The sequence below is a fragment of the Microcaecilia unicolor genome, chromosome 2 (genome assembly GCF_901765095.1).
Source record: "Microcaecilia unicolor chromosome 2, aMicUni1.1, whole genome shotgun sequence".
Lineage (NCBI taxonomy): Eukaryota > Metazoa > Chordata > Amphibia > Gymnophiona > Siphonopidae > Microcaecilia > Microcaecilia unicolor.
Genome location: NC_044032.1, coordinates 543225155 through 543240605, shown reverse-complemented (window position 1 = coordinate 543240605; position 15451 = coordinate 543225155). Strand labels below are relative to the sequence as shown.

At 42.6% G+C, this 15451-nt stretch overlaps 1 protein-coding gene across 1 annotated transcript in view; it reads right to left on the bottom strand.

Moving 5' to 3' along the window:
• Positions 1–15451, bottom strand: part of LIMCH1 (LIM and calponin homology domains 1) — a 633274-nt gene that overhangs the window by 25476 nt on the left and 592347 nt on the right. The window contains exon 32 of the mRNA XM_030191338.1: positions 5901–6024. Coding sequence (XP_030047198.1) covers positions 5901–6024 — 124 coding nt within the window. The remainder of the gene's footprint in view (positions 1–5900; positions 6025–15451) is intronic.

Sequence of the window (15451 nt, the reverse complement as noted above, 5' to 3'; positions counted from 1 at the left end):
ATGGAACAGAAGACTCCCTCCAACAGGAAGGTTTGTTGGGAATGATAACTGGACAGTGGCAATGCTCTCTAGTAAGGAGTCAAAAACTAGACTGAGAAGGGTGAGAAGTTTTCTTTCTTACAGAATTTCTGTTGCCGTCAATGAATAGGTTTCTTCCTTTTTTATCTTTTGAACCCTATTGAATCTAGTTGCATTACTGGTGGAACTGTACCAATCCTTCATTAGAGCATGGCTCTAGGATTGTATACAAGATGGAACTCATAGTGTTGTGTTCAATATAAATAGACTGTTTTTTTGCAGTACATTACTCCACTTGGAGTATTGTGTTCAGTTTTGGAGGCCGTAACTCGCTGAGAATATTAAAATACTGAAGAGGTTCAGAGATGTGTGACAAAAATAGTATGGGTTTTGCACCAGAAGATGTATAGAGACGATGACCTGAAGATGTATATCCTGGAGGAAAGGAGAGACAGGGGTGATATGATACAGAGATTCAAATATTTGAAATGTATTAATATACAAACAAACCTTTTCCAGAGATGGGAAGGTGGTAGAACTAGAGGACATGAATTTAGGTTGCAGGGGGCCAACTCAGGAATAATATCAGGAAGTACTTTTTCACAGACAAAGTGGTAGATACCTGGAATGTCCTACCACTGGAGGTGGTGGAGATGGTAACAGAATTCAAAAATGCCTGGGATAAAAACAAAGGAACCGTTTATGGAAAGAATGGAACCAAACAAGTTTAGCAGTGCTTAGATGACAACTCCAGTAATGGGGAAGCAAGGCCAGTGCTGGGAAGACTTCTACCAGTCTGTGCCCTGATTGTGGCTGGATAGATTTGGATGGGCTGGAGTAGGGGCTTCAATGATAATTTTAGTAGTTGGAGAACAACGACAGTATTGGGCTGACATCTACAGTTTGTGCCCTGAAAATGTCAAGGACAAATCAAGATCAAGTATGCATAAATTATGCATATATAGTATCACATCATACCTTATCTTGTTGGACAGACTGGATGGACCATACAAGTCTTTATCTGCTGTCATCTATTATGTTACTTTAGATTAAGAGTATTACTATAGCTGCCTGGATATGGATGAGTGCTTTGGTACATGGTATTTGTTTTGTAGTTGGATAATGCTGAGGATTGCTGCAATGTTGCTATATTATGGGACCAAGGGCATATAAGGCAATATCCTGCTTATAATCGAACGAGAAAAACGCCCAAGTTCCGACCTAAATCGGGAGATGGACGTTTATCTCACAAAAACGAATAACGCGGTATAATCGAAAGCCAAACTTGGACGTTTTCAACTGCACTCCATCGCGGAAGCGTACAAAGTTGACGGGGGCGTGTCGGAGGCGTGGTGAAGGCTGGACTGGGGCATGGTTATCACCCGAACAGAGATGGACGCCTTTCGCCGATAATGGAAAAAAAGTATGCGTTTGTAGCTAGAATTTAGGGCACTTTTCCTGGACCCTGTTTTTACACGAATAAGGCCCCAAAAGGTGCCCTAAATGACCAGATTACCCCCAGAGGGAATCGGGGATGATTTCCCCTGACTCCCCCAGTGGTCACTAACCCCCTCCCACCACAAAAAAAAATGATGTTTCACAACTTTTTATTTTCACCATCAAATGTCATACCCACCTCCCTGGCAGCAGTATGCAGGTCCCTGGAGCAGTTGTTAGGGGGTGCAGTGGACTTCAGGCAGGTGGACCCAGGCCCATCCCCCCTACATGTTACAATTGTGCTGCTTAATGCTTATTAGTCGTCCAACCCCCCAAACCCACTGTACCCATATGTAGGTGCCCCCCTTCACCCCTTAGGGCTATAGTAATGGTGTAGACTTGTGGGCAGTGGGTTTTGAGGGGGATTTGGGGGGCTCAACACACAAGGGAAGGATGCTATGCACCTGGGAGCTCTTTTACCTTTTTTTTTTTTGTTTTTGTAAAAGTGCCCCCTAGGGTGCCCGGTTGGTGTCCTGGCATGTGAGGGCGACCAGTGCACTACAAATCCTGGCCCCTCCCACGAACAAATGCCTTGGATTTGTTCGTTTTTGAGCTGGGCGCTTTCATTTTCCATTATCACTGAAAAACAAAAACGCCCAGCTCACAAATTGTCGAATAAAACATGGGCGTCTATTTTTTGCGAAAATACGGTTCGGTCCGCCCCTTCACGGACCCATTCTTGGAGATAAACGCCCATGGAGATAGATGTTTTCGTTCGATTATGCCCCTCTATGTCTTTTTGGGGGGAGGGCAATTATAAAAGTCCTGTTGGGGAAAGAATAAAAGGTGTATGAAGTGATCTGTGGAATGGTAATAAGTGAGTTGGGGTCATAATACACACAAATACGTGTCCGGTTCCCTGAGGGGCTGTTGGCCTCACTGTACGAGCATGTGTTTGTGGTTGGGCTTCTGGAAGGGGGAGGGATAGGGGGTGGGAAAACAACTTCCAGTTAGATGGGTGGGAGTTTTTTTTTTGTACAATTGCATATTAAATAGGAAACTTGTGTGGACAGGTTTGCTACCTCTCTTTTCCTGTTTATGCTAGGTGGGTAACGTCTGTGCCCTAAACAGACAGGTAAGGGCTGGTCATCTGATGTGTGGATTAAATACTATATATCTGCATATTATATGCTCCTAGTAGGTGACTATGGTTAAATCCAGTATGAGATTCATATCATAGAACAGCTTGGGTATTACTACTTCTATTAAAAAGTACAAAAATTCTAAATACCTTTAAGCATCATATAGCAGATGTAACATGTTTTCAGGAAACCCGGCTCACAGATGCAGAACATAACAAGCTTAAGCGAGAATGGGTGAGGAAAATTCATTTCCCCCCATCTGGTTCAAGAGAGAGAAGTGGGGCACTATTGTTGCATAAATCATTGTAACGTCAGACTATTCTATTAACTAAAGATAATGATGGTGAACCATCAGAACAGAGAGTGTGTCCTTCTAGGTGTATACACATCCAATGTCTATGACCATTTTTCTTCAAACATCTTGTGAAACCTTGTATGCACCTCCTGGGTCTTTGCTGGGTAGTTGTGATGGATCTACAGCTAGATAAATCTGCCTGCTTGGGATTACAATCCATGATTAGTGCAAAAGGCTTTCCATATTTATGCAAAGTTCTGGACTTGGTGAATTTGTAGTGTTTGTACTATCCATGGGAAACTGGACTACACACACACATCCCAAATGCATGGTACATTTTCAATGTTAGATTATGTTTTTGTCGCTAAAACTTTTCTCTCAGTTATTGATAATGGAGCAATTGTCCCTTGTGAAATTTCTGACCATGCCTTAATTTGGATCAATATGACTATCTATCAGACTGATCCGAGAGCTAGAAGTTGGCAGTTCCCTTTTGCATTTATCTCAAGACACACATTTCTAACAATACTTGCTTGGCCCATAACAAGTAGTATGTGAATGACCCGCTGTTTTTTTTTTTTTTAGAAACTGTGAAAGCAGTCATAAGAGGGAACATTATAGCCTATACCACTCAGAGTCAAATGCATAGCACAGAGCAACTAACGACACTTTCAGGCTTATTTTCGAAAGAGAAGGGCACCCATCTTTCAACACAAATCGGAAGATGGACGTCTGTCTCACAGGGTCACCCAAATCAGCATAATTGAAAGCCGATTTTGGGCATCCTCAACTGCTTTCTGTCGCGGGGACGACCAAAGTTCCCGGGGGCATGTCAGAAGCATAGCAAAGGCGGAATGTGGGCGTGCTTAACACATGAACGTCCGTGGCCGATAATGGAAAAAGGAAGGGCGTCCCTGAAAAAATAGGCCAGCCTGAATCACCAAGCGCCAAAAAGGGAGACTGCAAGAAAACAGAAAAATAGAAAAAAAATAAACTGAAGAGCACTCTTCCAAACTCACCCAGTCCATTTTTTTTGTCAGTTTTGAGCTATGAAAGTAATTTCATTCATCAAGGCAAGATTCACTTACACACTTATTTTCGAAAGAGAAGGACGCCCATCTTTCAACACAAATCGGGAGATGGGTGTCCTTCTCGCAAGGTCATCCAAATCGGCATAATCGAAAGCCGATTTTTTGACATCCTCAACTGCTTTCCGTCACAGGGATGACCAAAGTTCACAGGGGCGTGTCGGGGCAGGGTAGCGAAGGTGGGACTGGGGCGTGATTAGGAGATGGTTGTCCTTGGCCGATAATAGAAAAAAGAAGGGCGTCCCTGACGAGCACTTGGCCGACTTTACTTGGTCCATTTGTTTTCATGACCAAGCCTCAAAAATGTGCCCGAACTGACCAGATGACCACCGGAGGGAATCGGGTATGACCTCCCCTTACTCCCCCAGTGGTCACTAACCCCCTCCCACCATAAAAAAAACAAGTTTAAAAATACTTTTTTGCCAGTCTCTATGCCAGCCTCAAATGCCATACTCAGGTCCATCGCAGCAGTATACAGGTGCCTGGAGCAGTTGTAGTGGGCGCAGAGTATTTCAGGCAGGTGGACCTGGGGGGGGGGGGGGGGGGGGGTTGGGGGGGGCTCAGCACCCAAGGTAAGGGAGCTATGCACCTGGGAGCAAATTCTGAAGTCTACTGCAGTGCCCCCTAGGGTGCCCGGTTGGTGTCCTAGCATGTGAGGGGGACCAGTGCACTACAAATGCTGGCTCCTCCCGCAACCAAAGGGCTTGGATTTGGACATTTTTGAGATAGACGTCTTTGGTTTCCATTATCGCCGAAAACCGAGGACGACCATCTGAAAAACGACCTAAGGATGACCATCTCTAAGGTTGACCTAAATGTCAAGATTTGGGTGTCCCTGACCGAATTATCGAAATGAAACATGGACGTCCATCTTGTTTCGATAATATGGGTTCCCCGCCCCTTCGCAGCACCGTCCTTAGAGTTGGGCGCCCTTAGAAATGGTCCCCGTTTGAAAATGCCCCTCCACGTGTACCTTATTCCTGTACCTAAACTCACTGTCCATACTTTTAGGCATAGGAATAAGCTACACTAAATGGTTTTTGCCTTGATGAATGAAATTAATTGCATAGCTCAAAACTGACAAAGAAATGAACTTATTGAGTTTTAGAAAACTGCTCTTCAATTGTCTGTGAGTCAGGAAGTGAGCGGGATGTATCTTACCAGCTCTGTAGAAAATTAAGACTGAGGATGCCCCACCAGGAAGTTATACCAGTGGGAAGTGGCGCACCTGTCAAAAGTTTCAAGAAGATTTATTAATCTGAAGAGATTTTCCCTGAATGAAATCTGACAGATGTCTCCCAGGACTTCTATACTGCTTGTAATACTTGCTTACCGATGCATGGAATACCTAGCAGATGTAACGGAAACTGACGGAATTCAAATATTTTTAGGACAAATGCAGAGAACAGTAGTAAGAACAGGGCTGGAAGATTGCAGTACTGAGAAACAATACATGCTTCACTCTCAAACTGAGGCAAAGAGAGAGGCAACAAGAAGAAAATGAAAAGTGGTTAAAAGAAGCAGGTATTTCCTACAGAAATAACCAGGTCAACATTAGCAGGTTGGTGGCACCTGCAGTATTACAAGGATGCAGGTGGCCAGATGTTCTGACACTAGCTTTAGCTGTTTAGATTATTACAAAACTGTTAGGAGGAAAAGAAAAAAAGTAGGGGTGAAGGGGTGTTGGAATAAGTATTGGAATTTGTATCCTCATCTACAGAGAATAACATAGAACCACAGGGGAAAAAAAACCCGAGTTCCCTGCATATAAGGTAATATGCCACAAGGAACCATGCAGCTGGGATATATCCCTAGAAGGCCAAAATGAAGAAAATAGGGATAAGCATAGTAACTTAGCAGACTGGGTTTTTATCTTTTACCTTCTACTTTGTAAAATTGTCCACAACCTTTTCTACTCACCTTTTCAATCCTCCTAATGAATAAGCCTGGTGACCAAGACCATAATTCAGGGGAGGTGTCTTCAGACTTACATCACTTGACGCACAGGACTCTTGTGTCAGTAACTGATGATCCCAAGAAATGTCTGAAATCATATGATGTAAGGATTTTTCAGAGAAAAGTATAAGACAGCCATAAAATAATAATGTATATGACCAATGTTCTTACTGACAGTATTTCTAATCTATGGTATTTTGGAAGACTTAACTATATTCAGCAAATCATCTATCAATATCAAAGTACTGTGTTAATGTATGAAGAAAATAAAGCTCAGTAAACTACAGCAATGCAGTTTAAATATTTGTTCATGTAACTTGTACCATGTAACAGGAACATATTACCATATCTACTCGAATATAAACCGATAGCATTTTTCCACCCAAAAAGGGGGTGGGGGGGAAATGTTAACTCAAATATAAACCGAGGGTTCAAATTCAAGTAGTCTTCTCCTTCCCCCCTCCCCCGTAGTGTCTAGAATTCCTCCATTTCCCTTCCTTTCCTCCCCAACCCTTGAAAAGCGAGAGTTCCCTTCCGACAGATCCACAGGCCTGCCCAAACAGAGTCAATCCTCCCAAAAACACTGGTAGGACAGCCTCCCGACACACCCGTAAGCTTGCCCACCCACCGCCCTCCCCTCCTTGCCTACCATTTCGCCTGGTGGTTTAGTGGAGTGTTGGGGCAAGGAGTTATTCTCATGCACCCCTGCTGTCTTCCTCATTGAAAATGACTGCCATGACTTCCAGCAGCAGTCTGGCGAGATTTTTGCTGGAGGTCATGTCAGCCATTTTGAGATTGGAGCCATCTATTTCAGTGTTTCCCAAGTCTAGTTCTGGAGTACCCTTTGCCAGTCAGGTTTTCAGGATATCCACAATGAATATGCATGAACTTGATTTGCATACACTGTCTCCATTATATGCAAATTTCTTTCATGCATATTCATTGTGGATATCCTGAAAACCTGACTGGCAAGGGGTACTCCAGAACCAGACTTGGGAAACACTGATCTATTTCATTGACCCCTGATGCCAAAACATGGCCTGTGTTAGGTCTATAAATAAAGACTATCCCAAGCTTGAATGGCCCTTGATGCTTATTTAGTGTATAACTCATATAAGAATCATGGGATGCCCAAAGCTGTTTTTTGCCTAGATATCCATTTCATTAATTGGATTGATAATTGGAAAAAGGTTGTAAAACCCCCAAATTACTTACAGGGAGAATACTTCAAGGATTTGTTAGCTGGACGGGCTCTAAAGTGACTGACTAGGTCAGAAACTGGTTGACTGGAAGGTGTCCAAAGGTATGGTACATGGAGTGCACTCTGAGAATAGGGGCACTAGCAGTAGTGTGACATCAGTTCTTGGTCTGGTTCTTTCTAACATTTTTTGTGTAAGCATTTCTGGGAAAGGTTTGCACTTTGCAGGTGACACCAAAATCTGCAACAGGTTAGAACCTTGGAAGCTGTGAATAACAGGAGGAGAAATGCAGCAAAGCTTCACGAAGGGTCTAGAGTAAGACTTAATGTTAAAAAAACCCAGAGTGATACATTTGGGCTGTAAAATCTCAAGGAATCTGTACAGTATAGGAGATGAAATATTTTTGTGCAGAAAAGAAGGGCAGGATCTGGAAGTGATCATACCTGATGACTAAACAGGTAGAAAAGGTGATGGCAAAACCTAGAAGGATGCTTGGATGCAAAGGGAGATAATAGCCAACAGGAAAAAAGACAAGGCAACAATGTCTCTATGTAAGTCTTTAGTAAAACCTCACTTGGAGTTCTACATGCAGTTCTGGATACTACACATTCGAAAGGATATAAACAGGATGCAGTCAGTCCAAAGAGCAGCTACTAAAATGGTCAGTGGTTATCATATTTATTTATTTATTGCATTTGTATCCCACATTTTCCCACCTATTTGCGGGTTCATTGTGGCTTACAATACATTGTATTGATGGAAGTACAATCTGTTACAACATAATTATGGTTACATTATGAGGCGTTAAATTAAAACAAATCCCTGTATCGTTAAAGAGAATAAAACAATGGCAAAGAACAACAAAACAATAGAAGAACACCGGATCCTGATTGGGCAGCAGAGCGATAGCAAGAGATGGTTCGGGTATAATATTTTCTGTTTTTTACCTGTAGATTAGGTTTAAGCGTGTAAGATTGCGGGGGATAGAAGTACGGAAGAGGATGTATTGATGCATTGTTAACAGTGTGTGTGGACTTCATGTGTTTTGATCCTTTCGATATATTTTTTCAAAAAGATGGGTCTTTAGTAGTTTGCGGAATTCGGTTAGTTCATGGATCGTTTTCAGATTTCGTGGTAGTTTGTTCCAAAATTGTGTGCTCATATAAGAGAAGGTTGACGCGTGCAGCACTTTGTATTTTATGCCTTTGCAGTTAGGGAAGTGGAGGTTTAGGAAGGTTCGGGATGATCTTTTAGCGTTTCTGGGTGGTAGGTCTATCAAGTCAGACATGTAGGCTGGGGCTTCACCATGAATAATTTTGTGGACTAGTGTGCATACTTTAAAAGTGATGCGTTCCTTGAGTGGGAGCCAGTGTAGCTTCTCTCGTAAGGGTTTCGCTCTTTCGTATTTTGGTTTCCCGAAGATGAGTCTGGCTGCTGTGTTCTGGGCTGTTTGGAGCTTCTTCAGTAATTGTTCCTTACACCCTGCATATAGTGAGTTGCAGTAGTCCAGCCAGCTTATAATCGAAAGTAATTGCCGGCTATTTCCCGACACAAATCGGGATATGGCCGGCGATTTCGCAAAAGCGGCAAAAAGCATATATTCGAAAGCTACATTTGTGATAGCTTCGCCGCTTTCCCTTCGATTCGCCGGCGAAAGTTCAAAGGGGCATGTTGGCGGCGAAGCAAAGGCGGGACATGGGCAGGCTTGGGCGTGGCTACCAGATGGCCGGCTTTCGCTGATAATGGAAAAATAAAACCCGGCGATAAGCAGTATTTCGCCGGGTTTACTTGGTCCTTTTATTTTCACGACCAAGCCTCAAAAAGGTGCCCCAACTGACCAGATGACCACCGGAGGGAATGGGGGATGACCTCCCCCAGTGGTCGCCAACCCCCTCCCACACTAAAATTATTAAAATACAAACCTTTTTTGCCAGCCTGTATGCCAGCCTCAAATGTCATACCCAGCACCCAGACAGCAGTATGCAGGTCCCTGGAACAGTTGTTGTTGGTTGCAGTGGACTGCAGAAAGGCAGAGCCAGGCCCATCCCCCCCCCTACCTGTTCCACTTGTGGTGGGTAATGTTGAGCCCTCCCAAACCCCCCAAAACCCACTGTACCCACATGTAGGTGCCCCCCTTCAGCCCTTAGGGCTAGGGTAATGGTGCACACTTGTGGGCAGTGGGTTTTGGGGGGGATTTGGGGGACTCAGCACACAAGGGAAGGGTGTTATGCACCTGGAAGCTAATTTGGTTTTTATAAAAGATGTTTGAAGTGCCCCCTAGGGTGCCCGGTTGGTGTCCTGGCATGTGAGGGGGACCATTGCACTACAAATGCTGGCTCCTCCCACGTCCAAATGCCTTGGATTTCGCCGGGTTTGAGATCGCCGGCAGTTTTTCCCATTATTGCGGAAAAACAAAAGTGGAGATCTCAAACCCGGCGAAATCCAAGGCATTTCGCCGGCCCACACCATATTATCGAAAAAAAAGATGGCCGGCCATCGTTTTTGAAAATACGGTTCCGGCCAGCTGTTGCGCCGCCGCCAAAATAGATCGCCGGCGACCTATTTCGCCGGCGACGTTCGATAATGCCCCTCCAGATGGCTGAGCACAAGTGATTGCACTAGGCTTCGGAAGATGGATCTTGGGAAGAATGGTTTTATTCGTTTCAGTTTCCACATGCAGTAGAACATCTTTTTGGTTGTGTTATTTGCGTGGGTTTTAAGTGTTAGGTGGCGGTCAATAGTAACTCCAAGGATCTTTAAAGTTTCTGAGATTGGAAGATTTAGTTTTGGTGTGTTTATAGCGTTGAATTTATTCGTGTTGTATTGGGAGGTAAGTATCAGGCATTGAGTTTTTTCTGCATTCAGTTTCAGTCGAAATGCATCAGCCCAGGTGTTCATGATGTGTAGGCTTTGGTTGATTTCATTGGAGATTTCTTTAATGTCTTGTTTGAATGGTATGTATATAGTCACATCATCAGTGTATATGCATGGGTTAAGGTTATGGTTTGATAGTTGTTTGGCCAAGGGTGTCATCATTAGGTTGAAGATAGTTGGTGAGAGGGGATCCTTGCGGTACTCCACATTCCGGTGTCCATGCTGCAGACATAGTTGAATTTGATGTGACCTGGTATGAGCGCAAGGTTAGGAACCCCTTGAACCAGTTTAGCACATTGCCTCCGATGCCAAAGTATTCAAGTATGTGTAGTAGGATTTCGTGGTCGACCATATCAAAGGCACTTGACATGTCAAATTGTAGGAGGAGTATATTGTTGCCATTTGCAATCATTTGTTTAAATTTGGTCATCAGGGTAATTAGTACTGTTTCTGTGCTGTGATTTGATCGGAATCCTGATTGGGCGTCATGCAGTATTGAGAACTTGTTTAGATAATTTGTAAGTTGTTTTGTTACCATCCCTTTGGTTATTTTGGTTATTAGAGGTATGGATGCTACTGGTCTATAATTAGTTATTTCGTTTGCACTTTTCTTTGTGTCTTTGGGTATTGGGGTGAGTAGAATTTTTCCTTTTTCTTTTGGGAAAAGTCCGTTTTGTAGCATGAAGTTTACATGGTTTGTTAGGTCTATTATAAATTGTTGAGGAGCTGATTTCATAAGGTTGTTTGGGCATACATCTAGTTTGCAGTGGGATTTGGCGAATCTTTTGAGTGTTTCAGAGATGAGGTCTTCTGATAGTGATTTGAATTCGGTCCAGGTTCTGTCTGCCGGGTATATTCCGTCTTCTGGGTCTAGACAGTCTAGGAGTGTGGCGTATTCGATAGGGCTGGCGGGTATTTTGAGTCGTAGTTGTATGTAAAAGGTTTGGATAATGTCCTAAAAGAAAAGTCCATAAGCCATTGTTAAGATCGACTTGGGAAAATTCACTGCTTATTTCTAGGATACTGTCAAACGATTATGGACCGTCATACATCATAAAAGGACATAAGAACATAAGTGTTGCCATATTGGGACAGACCAAAGGTCTATCAGGCCCAGTACCCTGTTTTCAACAGTGGCCAATCCAGGTCACAAGTACCTGGCAAGATCCCAGAACAGCAAAATAGATTTTATGCTGCTTATCCTAGAAATAACAAAAGATATGCACAGAGTGTATGAATGCAAATATAATAACCCTAAGGGCTATTGGCTAAGGTGAGGTAGAGTCTCATATATAATTCACGATAGTATTTCTTTCACTGAACAGGTGAATCTCTTATTCGTGTTCATTTCTTAATCATTGACTCAGCCTCCACCATCCTAAATGATATATAACTAGTGACTTATACAACACTCTTAATACGATAATACACACTGCACTTATCTTAGGCAGGTTGGTGCGCTCTTAAGATAAGTGCAGTGTGCATTATCGTATTAAGAGTGTTGTATAAGTCACTAGTTATATACCTGTATCATTTAGGATGGTGGAGGCTGAGTCAATGATTAAGAAATGAACACGAATAAGAGATTCACCTGTTCAGTGAAAGAAATACTATCGTGAATTATATATGAGACTCTACCTCACCTTAGCCAATAGCCCTTAGGGTTATTATATTTGCATTCATACACTCTGTGCATATCTTTTGTTATTTTGTGTAATTGGACAGAGTGACGGTCCATAATCGTTTGACAGTATCCTAGAAATAAGCAGTGAATTTTCCCAAGTCGATCTTAACAATGGCTTGTGGACTTTTCTTTTAGGACATTATCCAAACCTTTTAAAATCCTACTAAGGTAACTGCTTTTACCACATTCTCTGACAACGAATTCCACAGTTTAATTACAAGTTGAGTAAATAAATATTTTCTCCAGTTTGTTTTAAACTTACTACTTAGCGTCAATGTGTGTCCCTCTAGTCCTGGTACTTTTGGAAAGAGTAAACAAGCGATTCACGTCTAGCCATTCCACTCCACTCATTATTTTATAGACCTTTATCATATCTCCCCTCAGCCATCACTTCTCCAAGCTGAACAGCCCTAGCCTCTTTAGACCTTCCTCATAGGGAAGTCACCCCATCTCTTTTATCATTTTTGTCACCCTTCTCTGTACTTTTCTAATTCTGCTATATCTTTTTTAGAGATGTGGTGACCAGAATTGCATAAAGTATTCAAGGCGTGGTCGCACCATGGAGAAATACAAATATTCTCAGTTTTGTTTTCCATTCCTTTCCTAATAATTCTTAACATTTTATCTGCGTCACACTATGCAGAACATTTCAATGTATCATCCACAATCTAGCTCATTTTCGAAAGAGATCCCCGGTCATCTTCCGACACAAATCGGGAGATGGCCGGCGATCTCCTGAAACCGACCAAATCGGTATAATCGAAAGCCGATTTTGGCCGGGTTCAACTGCTTTCCGTTGCGGAGCTGGCGAAACTTGAAGGGGACGTGCCAGTAGGGTAGTGAAGGTGGGACGGGGGTGTGCTCACGAGATGGCTGGCTTCGCCCGATAATGGGAAAAAAAATCCAGGCTTGACGAGCATTTCGCCGGCTTTACTTGGTCCCTTTTTTTTCCACGATCAAACTTCAAAAAGGAGTCCCAACTGACCAAATGACCACCGGAGGGAATCGGGGATCACCTCCCCTTACTCCCCCAGTGGTCACCAACCCCCTCCCACCCAAAACAAAAAACAAAAAAAAACTTTTTGCCAGTCTCTATGCCAGCCTGAAATGTCATACCCAGCTCCCTGACAGCAGTATGCAAGTCCCTGCAGCAGTTTTTAATGGGTACTGTGCACTTCAGGCAGGTGGACCCAGGCCCAACCCCCCTTACCATTTACTTGTGGTAAATGGGAGCCCTCCAACCCCCCCAAATCCCACTGTACCCACATGCAGGTGCCCCCCTTCATCCCTAAGGGCTATGGTAGTGGTGTACAGTTGTGGGTAGTGGGATTTGGGGGGCTCAGCACACAAGGTAAGGGAGCTATGTACCTGGGAGCTATTTTTATTTTTAATTTTTAGAAGTGCCCCCTTGGATGCCCGGTTGGTGTCTTGGCATGTGAGGAGGGCCAGTGCACTACAAATGCTGGCTCCTCCCACGACCAAATGCCTTGGATTTGGCTGGGTTTCAGATCGCTGGCATTAGTTTCCATTATTGCCAAAAATCGATGCCGGCCATCTCTGACATTTGGCCGGGCCCAACCGTATTAGCAAAGAAAAAGATGGCCGGCTATCTTTTTCGAAAATATGGTTGGCTCCGCCCATTTATGGAGCCGGCCCCGGAGATGGCCACCGCCGTTCGATTATTCCCCTCTATGATACCTAGATCTTTTTCCTGGGCGGTGACTCCTAATGTGGGACCTTGTATCATGTAGCTTTAGTTTGGGTTCTTCTTTCCTACATGCATCACTTTGACTTGCTCACATAAAGGGCTAGATTGTTTATATGGCGCAAAAAAAGCAACAAAAAAGTGGCATTCTATAAGCCGTGCTTCTAGTTAGGCATGGTTTATAGAATAGTGTTTATGCCCAGGAATCATGCCTAAGTATAAGTGTGGTCATTTGCACCAACTGAAATGTGGTGCAAATGTATACATCTAACGTAAGCATGTAACCTGTTATTCTAAAATAATGTGCGTTAATTTTAGGAATGCTTTGCTCCACCCATGACCTTCCCAATTCCATGTCCCCCTTTTCAAATCGCACATAAAAATTAGGTGCAAAACTCATGCCTAAATTTATATGTGTAAAGTTCAATTAAAATTAATTAGTGGCAATAATTGCTTGATAAAAAGTTTGTTATTTAATTAAATTGTGCATGCACCATTACTATCCTTTTCCCCTTCTCACATGGAATTTGTATCCATAGGGATTCCATTGTGTGTTTTGTGTCCTGTAGAATTTTTAGTCTATTTGATTCAAGGCCCTCTTTAACATATAATGCTACCCCTCCACCAATTCGGTCCACCATAACACTGTGATATAATTTGTACCTTGGTATGATAGCATCTCATTGGCTATGTTCCTTCCACCAGGTCTCACAGATGTCTATTATATCTATCTTTATATTCAATGCAATATATTCTAACTCTCCCATCTTATTTCTTAGGCTTCTGGCATTTGCATACAGACATGTCAAACAATGGGCCCTGTTTACTAAGCCGCGTTATAGGCGCATTAGCATTTTTAACATACGTTAACCATGTACGCGCCTACAATATACCTATAGGCGCCTAATGTTTAGCGTGCACGCTAATTGTAGGTGTGTTAAAAACACTAATGCACCTTAGTAAACAGGGCCCACTGTTTGTTATTCCTATTCACAACTTAATCTGCATATGTATATTTTGGAAGGCTGGAGAAATCAGATATGATAGAGCACTTAAAATACCTCATGGTATAAATGCGCAGGAGGCAGGCCTTTTTTATCTGAAAGGAAGCTCTGAAACAAGGGATCAGGATTAAAGTGAAATGAGTAGACTCTAGAGAATATTTCTTTATGGAAAGGGCTCTCAGTGGAAGTGGTTGAAATGATAATGGTATCAGAATTTAAGAAAGCATAGGACAAATACAGAAAATCTCTGAAGGAAGAAGTGATTGTAAGCTTAGTGGTAGGTACTGATGAGCAGACTGGATGGTCCTTGTGGACAATGAGATTTTGCTGCACATCTTAGATGGATTCAACCTCTTGGGATACGTTCTAAAATGGTTCAGGGATTTTCTTTCCCACAGATAGTATTGTGTGAAGATTAAGAGTACAATATCTAGTACTTGGAAGGTTAAATGCGGCATCCCTCAGAGATCTCCACTGCCACTTGTGTTATTTAATCTTTTAATGCAATCCCTGGGAGTGGAGCTGAACAAAATCAATGCTAAATGTTATACATATGCTGATGATATTTCTCTGATGATATTTCGGTTCTATTCCATTTATCATCAGGGGATACCAATGACAGATATTAGTTCCTGTATGGATCTGGTGGGAAACTGGGTTTCATCCCATGGCTTGAAGCTTTATAAAGAAAAAACTAAATTCGTATGGATCAATCCTACTGCCAAGATATTTAACAATTTGTCACTTGTCTTTAAGAATAATAACTACATTCTCGATTCCTCTGCTTGGGTCTTGGGAGTACAATTAGATAATCAACTTACCATGGATCAACAGGTTAATGAATGAATAAAAAATTTTTTTTTCTGCTGAAAAAGTTAAGGGCAATTGAACTGCCCATATTTTGTCTGTTAGTTCAGACACTCTTATTATCTCAACTGGACTACTGCAATGTAGTGTATGCTGGATGCTCAAAATTTCTTATAAAAATATTACAGACAATCCAGAACACTGCTGTCATGATTTTTTCAATTGGTAGATTTGATAGTATT